The sequence below is a fragment of the Drosophila subpulchrella genome, chromosome X (assembly GCF_014743375.2).
Source record: "Drosophila subpulchrella strain 33 F10 #4 breed RU33 chromosome X, RU_Dsub_v1.1 Primary Assembly, whole genome shotgun sequence".
Classification (NCBI taxonomy): Eukaryota; Metazoa; Arthropoda; class Insecta; order Diptera; family Drosophilidae; genus Drosophila; species Drosophila subpulchrella.
The window spans coordinates 3,718,823-3,731,628 of record NC_050613.1 but is presented as its reverse complement, the minus strand read 5'-3'; the positions used below and the strand labels follow the sequence as shown (position 1 = coordinate 3,731,628).

Sequence of the window (12,806 nt, the reverse complement as noted above, 5' to 3'; positions counted from 1 at the left end):
AGGAACAATACTCGAATAAGAAAATGAGCCAGTGTGAGCAGGAAAATAAAATAAGTGAACAATCGAACAACTTAATAAGCAATCAATTGAACATCTAAACGTGTTACCCAACACTAGCCGAAAACCAACACCACAACAATGCAAAGCTTTAATTCATTGCCACACACTCGACACCAACAACACAACACCACACTGCAACGCTAAAGTGCTTTAATCAAACTCGAACACATACACAAAATTAAATAAATACAGTTCTCTTAAGTAAAAATAAAAACTTTTTACAAACATACACACAAAACAGAAACTCTGCCAAAATCAAGCTAATAAAAAATTAATGAAAAGCGAAAGTAAAAACAAAATCTTCTCTAAAGTATAGCAACAAATTGTAAAACAGAAAACAAAATAAAAATTACTAATTATACATAAATAATTAAATTACGAAAAGACGAGCAGAACGAATAATATGAATGGAAATTAAAAAAGCTTATTTTATATATTCAAACATACAACAATAAAATAAACAAAATGACCATTAATGAACTAAATTATATATGAACAGAACATAAACCAAAATTTAGTGTATATTAATGATTTTTAACCATGTAAAGAAATTGATGAAGTTTTTTTTTCGAATTTCAATAATTTTCAAATGGTCCGAGAACAGCACACAGAGTTAGTGACGGAGCGAGAGGAAAAAAGGTTAGAGCAGCGTATTATTATTAAATAATTTAATATGCAATATATCTACTATATTAAAAGAAAATAACAAAAAATGAATGAGGAAAATTAAAATATACACAGCAAAGGAGAAAGTAAAATGAACACATTTTAAAAAAAATGAAAATAAAATGGAAAAAAATAAAAAAAACACTCAAATAAAAAAAAACAAAACAGAAGAAAAAAACATAAACACATTTAGTTTTATTAATTTGCCTAAATAAATCAGGGGTATCACATTATCGCTTTTCCAGCAATCACTCCAAGAACCGCCATTAAAAAATCAGGTGTTTCTGTGTATCTATTTGCATCAGAGACCAGCGGACAGAAGTAGCAGGCTATCCACTTTAGCGCAATGCACGCGAAGTCTTAAGGTAATCCCTTCAACAACCAAATGTACAATGTTAGTAAGTAGGGGGTGGTATCAGCCCACCACCTACTTATTAACATTGTGCACCACCCACACCAAACGAAGATACGTTTGATCAATTTGATGTGCGCATTGCAAATTTGTGTTTTTATTCACGTATCATTTTACCATGGTATAATGTAATATTGATACGAAAAATTTTATTTTTTCGGCTTTCGATCTTTGAAAATTCTCCCAAATTGAAAAAGAGAAAGTAGCGCCTAAAATTACTCAAGGTAAGAACGAGAAAGCAATATCGAACACTCCGAAATCGAAAAAGAGAGCAAGCAAGAAAGGAAGTTAACGTCGGCAAGCCGAAGTTTGTATACCGTTGCAGCTATAATTATTAAATTTATAAATACAAAAAATGATATTCCCAATAGTATAAGATAATATGTCAAAAAACACCGAAGCTATAATTTGTTTCATATTATTTTTCCATCAATTTTCCGATCGTTCCTATGGCAGCTATATGATATAGTCGTCCGATTTCGATAACATTAAATTCGAAATTCAGACCTAATTAAAAAATGTTATTTCCAAGCTAAGGAGGTTATGTGTTAAAAAACACCGAAGCTATAATTTGTTTCATATTATTTTCCCACCAATTTTCCGATCGTTCCTATGGCATCTATATGATATAGTCGTCCCATTTTGATAAAATTTAATTCGAAATTCAATACTAATTAAAAAATGTTATTTCCAAGCGTGGGAGGTTATATGTTGAAAAACACCGAAGCTATAATTTGTTTCATATTATTTTTCCACCAATTTTCCGATCGTTCCTATGGCAGCTATATGATAAAGTCGTCCGAATTCGATAAAATTTAATTCGAAACTCAAAACTAATTAAAAAATGTTATAAGCTAAAAAACACCAAAGATATAATTTTTTTTAATTTTTTTCCGATTATTCCTATGGGAGCTATAAGATATAGTTGTCCGATCCGGCTGGTTCTGACTTATATACTACCTGCAAAAGATATAAGACTCTTGGGAAATTTTCAGCCGGATAGCATTAAAACTGAGAGACTAGTTTGCGTAGAAACGGACGGACAGACGGACATGGCTAGATCGACTCATCTAGTCATGCTCATCAAGAATATATATAGTGACGTGTCTGCAATGCGATTTCTCAACGGCCACCAGTTTAAAGAACGAAACCGTTCACAAATAAACAGAATCGCCAATTTCGGCTTTGATTAAAAACGATACGGAAGCTCGAGATCCCGCAATGCAAACAAACAAAGAAAATTGATTAAGTCCGAATGTCAACAATGACGTAATTCCATAAACGTAAAAATCCAATAAGATCGCAAAATCTAATAAGACCGAATTATGTAAACATAAACAAAGAAGTGGCGATCGCATCATCCACTTGCGATTGCGTCACCTAATGCACTAACAGTAAATTCTAAGACGCAAACCGAGGTTTCATTCTAACCAATTCTGTAACATACAATTAGTCTTTTTCCAACGTTCTAATAAAGAATAACCAACCAATATAAAAAATCTCCTGATTTTTTATTCGGGCGAAGAACGACTCATGTAAATATATACTTTATGGGGTCGGAAACGTCTCCTTCACTGCGTTGCAAACTTCTGACTTAAATCAATATACCCTCTGCAAGGGTATAAAAAGAAGATGGCGACTAAAAATTTTTCCGAGTAATAACGAGAAATACATACATAGTGTGTATATGACTTTGTTCTAAAATGGTGGCACAGGAGTAAATGTAAGTCCTAACTACTTTAGAATAACTTCAGTCGATTTTCGTCATGATCCCCCAAATTATGGACAAAATTGAGTTTGAATCGTGCTATAGAGCAGAGGTGCACTAAGAAAGGATTTTGTGAAATTCGGCTCCAAAGGACTTCCAGGACCTCTTTAAGATCGCAAATTTAAAATTCGAGTTACTTCCACAGTTTTCAACAAATAGAGTTCAGTTATTTTTATGTGCCTTTGGGAAAATATTTTAAGCCCCAGCTGATAAACCCCAATCAGATGAGCTAAGGAAATACAAAAAAAAAAAACTCATGCATCCTATTTTCCACTTCCCCATAGAATCCAACGAGATCTCCAGCTCCGCATTAGCTGCTGAGTAGATGGTGGTGGTGAAGTCCAGCGATATCCTGACGGAGAGCTCGTCAGAGATCGTATTACTAGTCGTTCTGCGAAAAAAAACCTTTGTATATTAGTGCAACGTAACCAAATTCTTTAGACTAGAACTTAAGTTCCTTCTCAATGGGCTTCTCAATTGAATTATCTCCAGCACTTCCACTACTCAGCGGGATTGTCCTGATATGGTATTGCTTTCTGTGGGTTAAGTCCCATTATAACAGCTTGGATCAGACGTCTTTTGTCATATGCACTGACCTCCTACAGGCGTTTTGAGGTTTTCCTTTCATTTTTAATTTTTGTTTTAACACCGCTTATGCACGAACACATCGAAAGTTTAAATTTTTTAATTATTTGCGTCGCGGACTTCACTGACCACAGCTGGTATTTCCTTAGCTTATCTGAAAACCGCGCTAAAAACAGACCCGACGAAAAGCGTAAGCCGCCTATTTGCCCTTGCTCTGTCCTCTTTAGTTAAATATCAAACTTCAAAAGGAAATAATAAACGCAGACAGGGTCCGTCTGTAACGGTAACTTCTCGTAAACCGTTTATTAAAGCTATACAATAAGTTACGTTAAACCGATTAGGCCTTGAATTTGGAAAATAACTCTTAAGCTTTATCAATAGATATAAAGATCAAATATACAAATTTATGTTTGTTACGTTGTGAAACTAAGCGTTATACATTTTGAAAAATATAATTTTCAAAACTTATGCTTAAATCAACCTGTTCTGTAATCGGCAGAATACTTTAATATTTGAAATATCTTAACATTTCCAAATAATATTAAATTTAGATTGCATATCATTTATTTTATTAACATTTGATACTCATGTATCTTATAACCTTGACTAACACTTTGTTGTGAAGTGTAAATTGTAATTTTTTAATATATTTATAAAAAAAGTACAGAAGTACAGTCTAGGAACTGAAAGCTTATATATTTATAAAAAAAAGTTAAATAGATAACTCATTTTAAAACATTAATTTTTTAAATCAACTGCTTACAATGAAAGTAGAGCATTTAAATATGGATGGTGATTTGGTTCCCCATTCTGTTGTTCTTATAACAGGTGATGAAGCTTGCTTATTCCGGGCCCTGTCTTACGTTTTGTTTGACAATGAAAATTATGCTAATATAATTCGAAAATCAGTAGTTAGATTAGTAGTTGGCCGGTGGATTCATTTTTTGTTTATACTTTTAATTCTAATGGAAGTCCTTATACCAATCCGGTGGATTATAAAATCGACATGACTCAACCGCACACGTTTGGCTCGACAGCTTAGTTAGAAGTATATGTAGTTATTACGGAACAAAAATCTTATAGCAAAGTTTGGAACAGACGGAAGTAGAGCTGGCAAACTATTTGTCAATCTGCTAGATCCTCGTCCTCCACATGAAGAATATCAGAATAAAGCAAAGTTGACCATTGTGCCATTACGATGGGTGGTTGGACGTCGAGGGCCAACGATGGCTACCTCACAATCACAGTGCACTTTATTAATGACTCCTTCGAGCTGAATGCCGCTGTTCTGTCAACAGAAAAACTGATGGACCCCTTTAATCACAATGCTGACAATATAGCAGCATCTGTTCGAGTTGTGCTCTTCAAATGGAACCTAGAGGCGAAAGTAAACGCCATAGACAATGCCAGCGCAATGATTAAGTCGGGCGAAATTTTACATAAGCGTCACCTTCCATGCTTTGCTCACTGCCTCAACTTAATGGTGCAAGATTGCTTGGACGAAGGGTCGATAAAGCATGTTTTGACCAAATGCAAGAGAATTGTAAAAATTTTTTAATGTAGCACTGTAGCCTTCGAAAAATTCAAGCAAGCTCAGGTTGATAAAGCATACAGTCTGATCCAAGAAGTAAGCACCAGATGGAATAGTGCTTTTAAAATGTTGGAAAGAATTTAAGCCACAAATGAGTTCATTTCGCCCGTCGTTCTCAGCCTGTGAAGAGCACCTGATCCACTGACCGCAGACGACATTGAACCGTTGGAAGATAATCAAACCATTCTGGCACCATTCGACTACGTCACAACGCAGTACTCGTCTAGCTCAAAGGTTACTAGCTCCTTAATTGTTCCTCTGAAGAATGGCCTGGTTGAGGGCCTACATGATCAGTTTGGCAGGCCTAAGACGGTGGATGAGCAGCAGGCTTTCCTGTTCTTGCAGGATAAAGCTCGGACAAGGCTTTATCCTTTTAATTTAGTTCGTTAATTTTTTATTTCGCTTTAAGTATTATAAAGTTTGACAAATGAAGAATTAAATGGAAATATAAATAACACATAAAGAACTAAAAATTTAAACTTATTAACATTTTAATCGAATTTATAAAGAATACCCGTATTGTTTTAGCTTTTTCATAATGGAATATCCTATATATTACAAAATTTGTTTAGTTCGATACTATCGCGATAGTATCGATGGTTTCCAAAAAAAAACAACTCGAAAACATCGATAGGTCACTATCGATGCTTTGCCAGCTCTAGACGGAAGTACTTTGAAGAAATTAATAGTTTGGTTTTTAGAAGAAACTTTTTTTTTGTTCTTCGTCCAAGCATTCACGCCTTTTGCGCATATATGAACAGCTTGCACCAAATTGTAGAACAGCAGTCGGCACACACATAACGATAAGCTGCATCGTGCAAATTACAAAATTTAATCAAAAAACTTTGATGTTGATGAATCATGCCTTAATTTTCAAACAAATAATTGACAAAATTAACATTAACAACACTTTATCAACTAATCATAGCTGTTTCCTATTGCTTACGTTTTTTTGTTTATTTTTCAAAAATGCAGCAGCTTAGCGTCTCAAAAGTATAGGGAATATCCCGTTTGAAATACAATTAAGTAAGATATTAAGTTAGTTGGATCGCTGGTATTTTTGTTCAACGCCAAGCTGGTCCCCCTAACGGCAGGTTATTCCAGTTGCGTACTGCGGTCACACTGATTCCGCTGCTATTTTGTCATTACGTTGATTTCTTCGTTCGTTTCGTGTTTTTTTTGTTAAAATGGCCGATACAAAGGGCGTGAGTAGCCGCTGTTTATTTGTTCAAGTGACGATTGTAATCCGGCGGAGAGTGGGTGTGCCACCAGTGTAGATACAATGTATATAGACTGCACTCTGGTTCAAATTTGCCTTGGATGCAGACGAAGCCGATTCCGCCGCCACTGTTGATGTGCTTGCCACTCCTCCCCCGTCCGATTATCGGCCGCTCCTCCTCTCACGCCGTTCGTCCACTCGGCTGGAAATAAAAATGGGAGTCAAGTGATTCACAACATGCCGGTGGCGTCGGCATTCTTCCTTTGTGCTCGGGATCTCTTCCTCTCCGTCTTGGTCGCCTGTGACCCACATAATATCGCCATTTACTCCGGTGAAATGGGGGCCTAAGAGAAATTTCCACCGCGCGTGATAGGCATGCAAATAAGCCCAAGCATTCGCTTTCTAAGACCCAAAAACATTAACTACCAGACTAGCATTAAACATATCACAGCAAACCAAAAATGTTAATGTTGCTTCACGAAACCTTGCTAAATTTTATATATTATTAAGGCTTGAATTAGTATTAAGTGCACATTCTTAAAAACTTGTAAGAAACTGCTTATACTTTATGGAATTTCCATCACCAGAAATCTATCTCCGTTCAAAAAAATACAATTATTCCGATCTAACTATGCAGAACTTAGCTGAACTGTTATGTATATTTCTATAAACAATGTTCATAGTTAATGTCACCATGGAATTAACTAATGATAAATATTCAATCCCCAATAAAAATAATTTAATAAGTCAGCATCGGCTGTTCCAGATACAGCTTTTTTAACCATTCTTTATACTTTCATTTTTGCAATGTATGTAAATCCGAGATGATTTGGTGTAAAAAAGTAAAATTGCAAAATTCTTATTATCTGTATTTCTGTTGCAATACAATATAATATATCCCATAGCCAAAGACCAACATAATCTCTATATAATATTCTAATATCTTTGCTATTGCTCACATCGTTGGAATACGGCTTATTATAGCTTTGTTGTCTTTCGTCATATTCTATTTTACTTTGGGGTATATCAATCTTTAGGATTTTAGACTTAATTTTTTAAAGGAAAAAATCGGATATATGTATATATACATAAAAATCTTCCGAATGCAAGTCTTCTGTAATTAACGTATTTTAACGATTTTAATCGCCTGATGTGGTTTAAGCCGAAAGGGTATTTAACCTTCGATCAGGTAGTTTTTTTCTATATACAAACACTGCACTTAAATATTTGTTATCCTGCATTAAAATCCTGAATCATATTTCTTATCTTAATGCACATAAGCGTTTTTAAAAGTAGCCATCTGTTGTCTTAGACTTTTAAAAGAAAGTTAATGATTTCCTTATTATACAAAAGTTTTCCAGCATCGAGACCCCCGGCTATGTCGGCTTCGCCAACTTGCCCAACCAGGTTCATCGCAAGTCCGTGAAAAAGGGCTTCGAGTTTACACTGATGGTGGTTGGCGAATCAGGGCTGGGCAAGTCCACACTGGTCAACAGTCTCTTCCTCACGGATCTCTACCCCGAGCGCATCATTCCGGATGCTATAGGTGGGCATGACCTTTGTTCAGCCTCTGTTTTGTATACTAACACGACCGACAATTCCCATTTCACAGAGAAACAAAAGCAGACGGTTAAGCTGGAAGCATCTACGGTGGAGATCGAGGAACGCGGGGTCAAGCTGCGACTGACGGTGGTGGACACACCCGGATTCGGGGATGCCATTGACAACTCCAATAGCTTTGGTGCAATACTTGAGTACATCGATGAGCAATACGAGCGCTTCCTTCGCGACGAAAGTGGCCTCAACAGACGCAATATTGTGGATAATCGCATTCATTGCTGTTTCTACTTTATATCGCCCTTTGGGCATGGGTGAGTACCCCTTTAAAAATGTTTTAAAAATGTACATAATTATTATAAAAATTAAAAATATGAAGTTTTTCAATATATATTGTGGCTATTTCAATTGTGCCTGCATTGTGTTTTGAACGCCAAAAAGGCTTATCTTGACTCACCTTAAGAAAATGATGTTGTCAGTACAACTAAAAATTTAATTAGTTTACGTTAAATAGCTTATGCAAAATATCTTGAATACTTATTTGTTAGAATAAAAAAATGTTCTTAAAAAATCTTTTTAAAAAAACGTATTCATTACAAAATCGTTCTTCGTTTTTGTGATCGAGGGGTCCAACTTTAGCGGGAACTACCATCGTTCTACTTGGGGCATTTTCACAATAATATTTTGTAAACTAGTTTTACTTACAAAGTTGACCAAGTAGAATTCATTTCATTCTTCCTTTTTATCTCTGCTATTATATTTATCTTATTAATTATATTATATGCATGCTTTCTCTTTGTATATTGCAGACTAAAACCCCTTGACGTAGAGTTTATGAAAAAGCTGCACTCAAAGGTTAACATTGTGCCCGTTATCGCCAAGGCCGATTGCCTGACAAAAAAGGAGATCCTGCGCCTAAAGTGCCGCATTATGCAGGAGATCGAGAGCCACGGCATAAAGATCTACCCACTGCCAGACTGTGATTCCGACGAGGATGAGGACTACAAGGAGCAGGTGAAGCAACTGAAGGAAGCTGTGCCTTTCGCCGTCTGCGGCGCCAACACTCTGCTCGAGGTCAAGGGAAAGAAGGTGCGTGGTCGCCTATATCCATGGGGTGTGGTCGAGGTGGAGAATCCGGACCACTGCGACTTTATCAAGCTGCGCACGATGCTGATGTAAGTGTAGTAAATGTTTAACTTACATATGCATCGTTTAGTTTATCCATATTTCCAACAGTACCCACATGCAGGACCTGCAGGAGGTGACGCAGGAGGTGCACTACGAGAACTACCGCTCCGACCGATTGGCCAAGGGCATCAAGGGAAAGGAGAACGGCGTGAAGTCTGAGCGGGATCGGGATAGCACCTCGCAGGTGGTGGCCAACAGCGTGCTCGGCGAAAAGGACCGCATACTGCAGGAGAAGGAGGCCGAGCTGCGGCGCATGCAGGAGATGCTTGCCCAAATGCAGGCGCGTATGCAGGCCCAGCAATGAGCAGCGGGTATATTTTATATATACGCGCTAAGCGGAGGCGGCAATCTATACATAGTTATACACACAAGTCGTATACATACATATACACAACACATATTTTGTACGCTGATTTTGGTTGCGATCGCGCTTTAATTCTACTCTCAATTGTGAAACGACGGGCGCTAAATATTCTGTATTAATTTCGCATTCTCCATATATTCGTAGTATTTAGGTATACACACCATTTACATTTATATACACAACCAACATACTCCTGTCACGTATGCAAAACGTCTGCAATGCAATTGCTCCATCAAAAAACCCAACCATCAGCGAACTCACTTCATATCAGTCCTATCAAGCGAAACACACAAAAACAAATGTATTCCTACTATGTATTTAGACGCGATAAACAATGGATTATTATTGTACTCTGCATTTAGTCTAAGCGAATCCAATCCGATTTATATTGTATGTTAATTCATTTTTGTCTGTTTATCTTCTGTGTAGTCTCAAAACGAGCGATTTATTTAGATTATACTATATGTGCGTATCAGCCTTCTCTTCCGATTTTACTCGAAGGCCATGTGTCGTTATCCTCCAGCTCCGCCCGATTCCTAAGCACGATTTGATTAAACAAGCAGTGATCCTTTCCTAGGCGGTCCCAGGATCCCATGGTGGTTTGTAGGAAACTCGGTTTTGCAGGCTGTTCGTTAAAAACCAAAATGTGAAATCTCTTTTATTATGTATATGAGAACTTTTTCAACCCAATATAATCCCCTATGAATATATAAATATATATATATACATATATATATGCTTTTTATACAATTTTTAAACCATGCCTTTTATTTTTTGGTATAGCAGCGGGCTTGCGAGTTAAGTCAAGCTGATATAGCCTGATAATATTTAAATCATTTAATCTCGACATTTTTTAACCATTTTGTTGTATAAATTATATACAACGCTGATCAGCGTTACTAGACGACTCGAAATAGCCATGTCCGTCTGTACATTTCTTCGCAAACTAGTCTCTTAGATTTAAAGCTTTCGGGATGAAACATACCCGAATGTATTTTCATACCCTTGCAGAGGGTATAATGATTTCAGTCAGAAGTTTGCAATGCAGTGAAGGAGTCGTTTCCGACCCCATAAAGTATATATATTCTTGATCAGCATCCCTAGACGAGTCGATCTAGCCATGTGCGTCTATCCGTCCGTTTCTACGCAAACTAGTCTCTCAGTTTTTAAGCTATCGGGCTGAAACTTTCCCAAAAGTCTTATATTTTTTGCAGGTAGTATATAAGTAAATATAAGGAACCAGTCGGATTGGGCAACTATATCTTATAGCTCCCACAGGAATAATCGGAAAAAAAATGATATCTTTGGTGTTTTTTAACATATAACCTCCTACGCTTGGAAATAACATTTTTTTATTAGTTCTGAATTTCGAATTTAATTTTATCAGTATCGGACGACTATATCATATAGCTGCCATAGGAACGATCGGAAAATTGGTGGGGAAATAATATGAAACAAATTATAGCTTCGGTGTTTTTTGACATATTATCTTATACAATTGGGAATATCATTGTTTGTATTTTTAAGAATTTCGAATTAAATTTAATAATTATAACTGAAAGGGTATACAAACTTCGGCTTGCCGAAGTTAACTTCCTTTCTTGTTTCTGTTGCAGGTGCATGAAATTTTAATATATTACAAAGAAAATTCTGTCGTTTAGTTCCTAATAATTTTCGATCGAAATTTGTTTAATAGTTACCGGTAGTTGTAAAACTGAGAACTAGTTCGCTAAGACAAACCGGACCGACGGGCGGACGCAAATTATATTATCGACTCGTCTAGTAATGCTGATCAAGAATGGTAAAAATGTTTACATATATGAGGACTCAATCAAATTCTGTTATTCTGGACCCAAAAACCCCCTGAGTGCGCTCCTGAAACTCCATGGTTTTCCTCGTTTGGTATGTATATTTGGGTATTGGTATTTTCCTATCGTACGGTCACACGGCGCACATGGCGTAACATTTTTTAGCCGGGCCGGTAAAATATGTAATTTCGCTATGTTTCGAAAGATTTCCATCCGCTGGCTGGTGCAACGATTGGGGGCCAACTCGCACTCCGCCTGGCTAGTGACCAGGTCCAGGGATGGCACCGCCCGCAGCCTGAGCACCACGAATCAGGTCAAGGCCGAATCTAAGGAGCACTTGGCCAAAGTGGAAGAACCCTCACAGGCGGAGCTTCTGCGGGAATTCGCTCGTATGCCGGTGCAGCGCATCCGGAACTTCAGCATCATTGCACACGTCGATCATGGCAAAAGCACGCTGGCTGACCGGCTGCTGGAGCTCACTGGCGCCATTGCCCGCAATGGGGGACAGTCCCAGGTATTAGATAGCCTTCAAGTGGAGCGGGAGCGTGGGATAACGGTCAAGGCCCAGACCGCTTCGATCTTCCACCGCCACAAGGGGCAGCTGTATTTACTTAACCTCATAGATACTCCGGGTCACGTGGATTTCTCCAATGAGGTATGTTCCATGCCACAAGCCCACATTCATGCTAATCCTTAGTGTCCTTCTCCAAGGTCTCCCGCTCGCTAGCCGCCTGTGATGGAGTGGTCCTCCTGGTGGACGCCTGTCACGGTGTCCAGGCCCAGACTGTAGCCAATTATCACCTGGCCAAGCAGCGTCAACTGGCCGTAGTACCTGTGCTTAATAAGATCGACATCAAGCATGCTAGTCCCGATCAAGTTTGCCAGGACCTAAAGCTGCTGTTTGGCATAGATCCCACCCAGGTGCTGCGTGTGTCCGCCAAGCTGGGCACTGGCGTTTCAGAGGTGTTAGAACGGGTTATAGAAACCGTACCGCCACCACAAGTTCAGCGGGATAGCCATTTTCGGGCCTTAATCTTTGACAGCTGGTTCGACAAATACCGCGGAGCTCTTAACCTTATTTATGTGCTCAACGGCAAGCTAGAGCAGAACCAAGATATCCAATCGCTGACCACTAAGAAGGTGTATCCCGTAAAAAGCATTTCCGTTTTGAGGCCAGCAGAATGTCCAGTTCCGGAACTATCTGCTGGTCAAGTGGGTTTGATTGCCTGCAATATGCGGAACAGTAAGGAGTCCATTGTTGGCGATACCCTTCACCTGAAAAACCATGCGACCAGCGCCGCGGGAAGCTATCGTCCGCAACAGCCGCTTGTTTTTGCTGGAGTTTTCCCCGCAGATCAGTCCAAACATGTGGCTCTGCGAAGCGCCATCGATAAGATGATTCTTAATGACTCGGCGGTCACTGTAAAAGTTGACTCCAGTCCGGCTTTGGGTCAAGGCTGGCGTTTGGGCTTCCTCGGACTTCTGCACATGGAGGTCTTTTGTCAACGTCTGGAACAGGAGCATGGTGCCGAGCCTATAATCACAGCGCCCTCTGTCACATACCGTTTGGTGTTGAGCAACCCAAAGA

The 12,806-nt window shown here is 38.3% G+C and overlaps 1 protein-coding gene across 3 annotated transcripts; it reads left to right on the top strand.

Moving 5' to 3' along the window:
- The first annotated feature begins 2,687 nt into the window (after positions 1-2,687).
- Positions 2,688-9,734, top strand: LOC119557844 (septin-1). Of its 3 annotated transcripts, none has more exons than XM_037870823.1 (5): positions 2,688-2,861; positions 7,655-7,847; positions 7,914-8,172; positions 8,668-9,033; positions 9,095-9,734. In XM_037870823.1, exons 2-5 carry the CDS (start codon positions 7,751-7,753, stop codon positions 9,348-9,350), a joined length of 978 nt encoding a protein of 325 aa, XP_037726751.1. In that variant the 5' UTR covers positions 2,688-2,861; positions 7,655-7,750; the 3' UTR covers positions 9,351-9,734. The 3 variants fall into 3 exon arrangements, with proteins under 3 accessions (XP_037726751.1, XP_037726750.1, XP_037726749.1); XM_037870822.1 differs by lacking the exon at positions 2,688-2,861 and adding an exon at positions 6,143-6,287; XM_037870821.1 differs by lacking the exon at positions 2,688-2,861 and adding an exon at positions 7,437-7,490.
- The last annotated feature ends 3,072 nt before the right edge of the window (positions 9,735-12,806 follow it).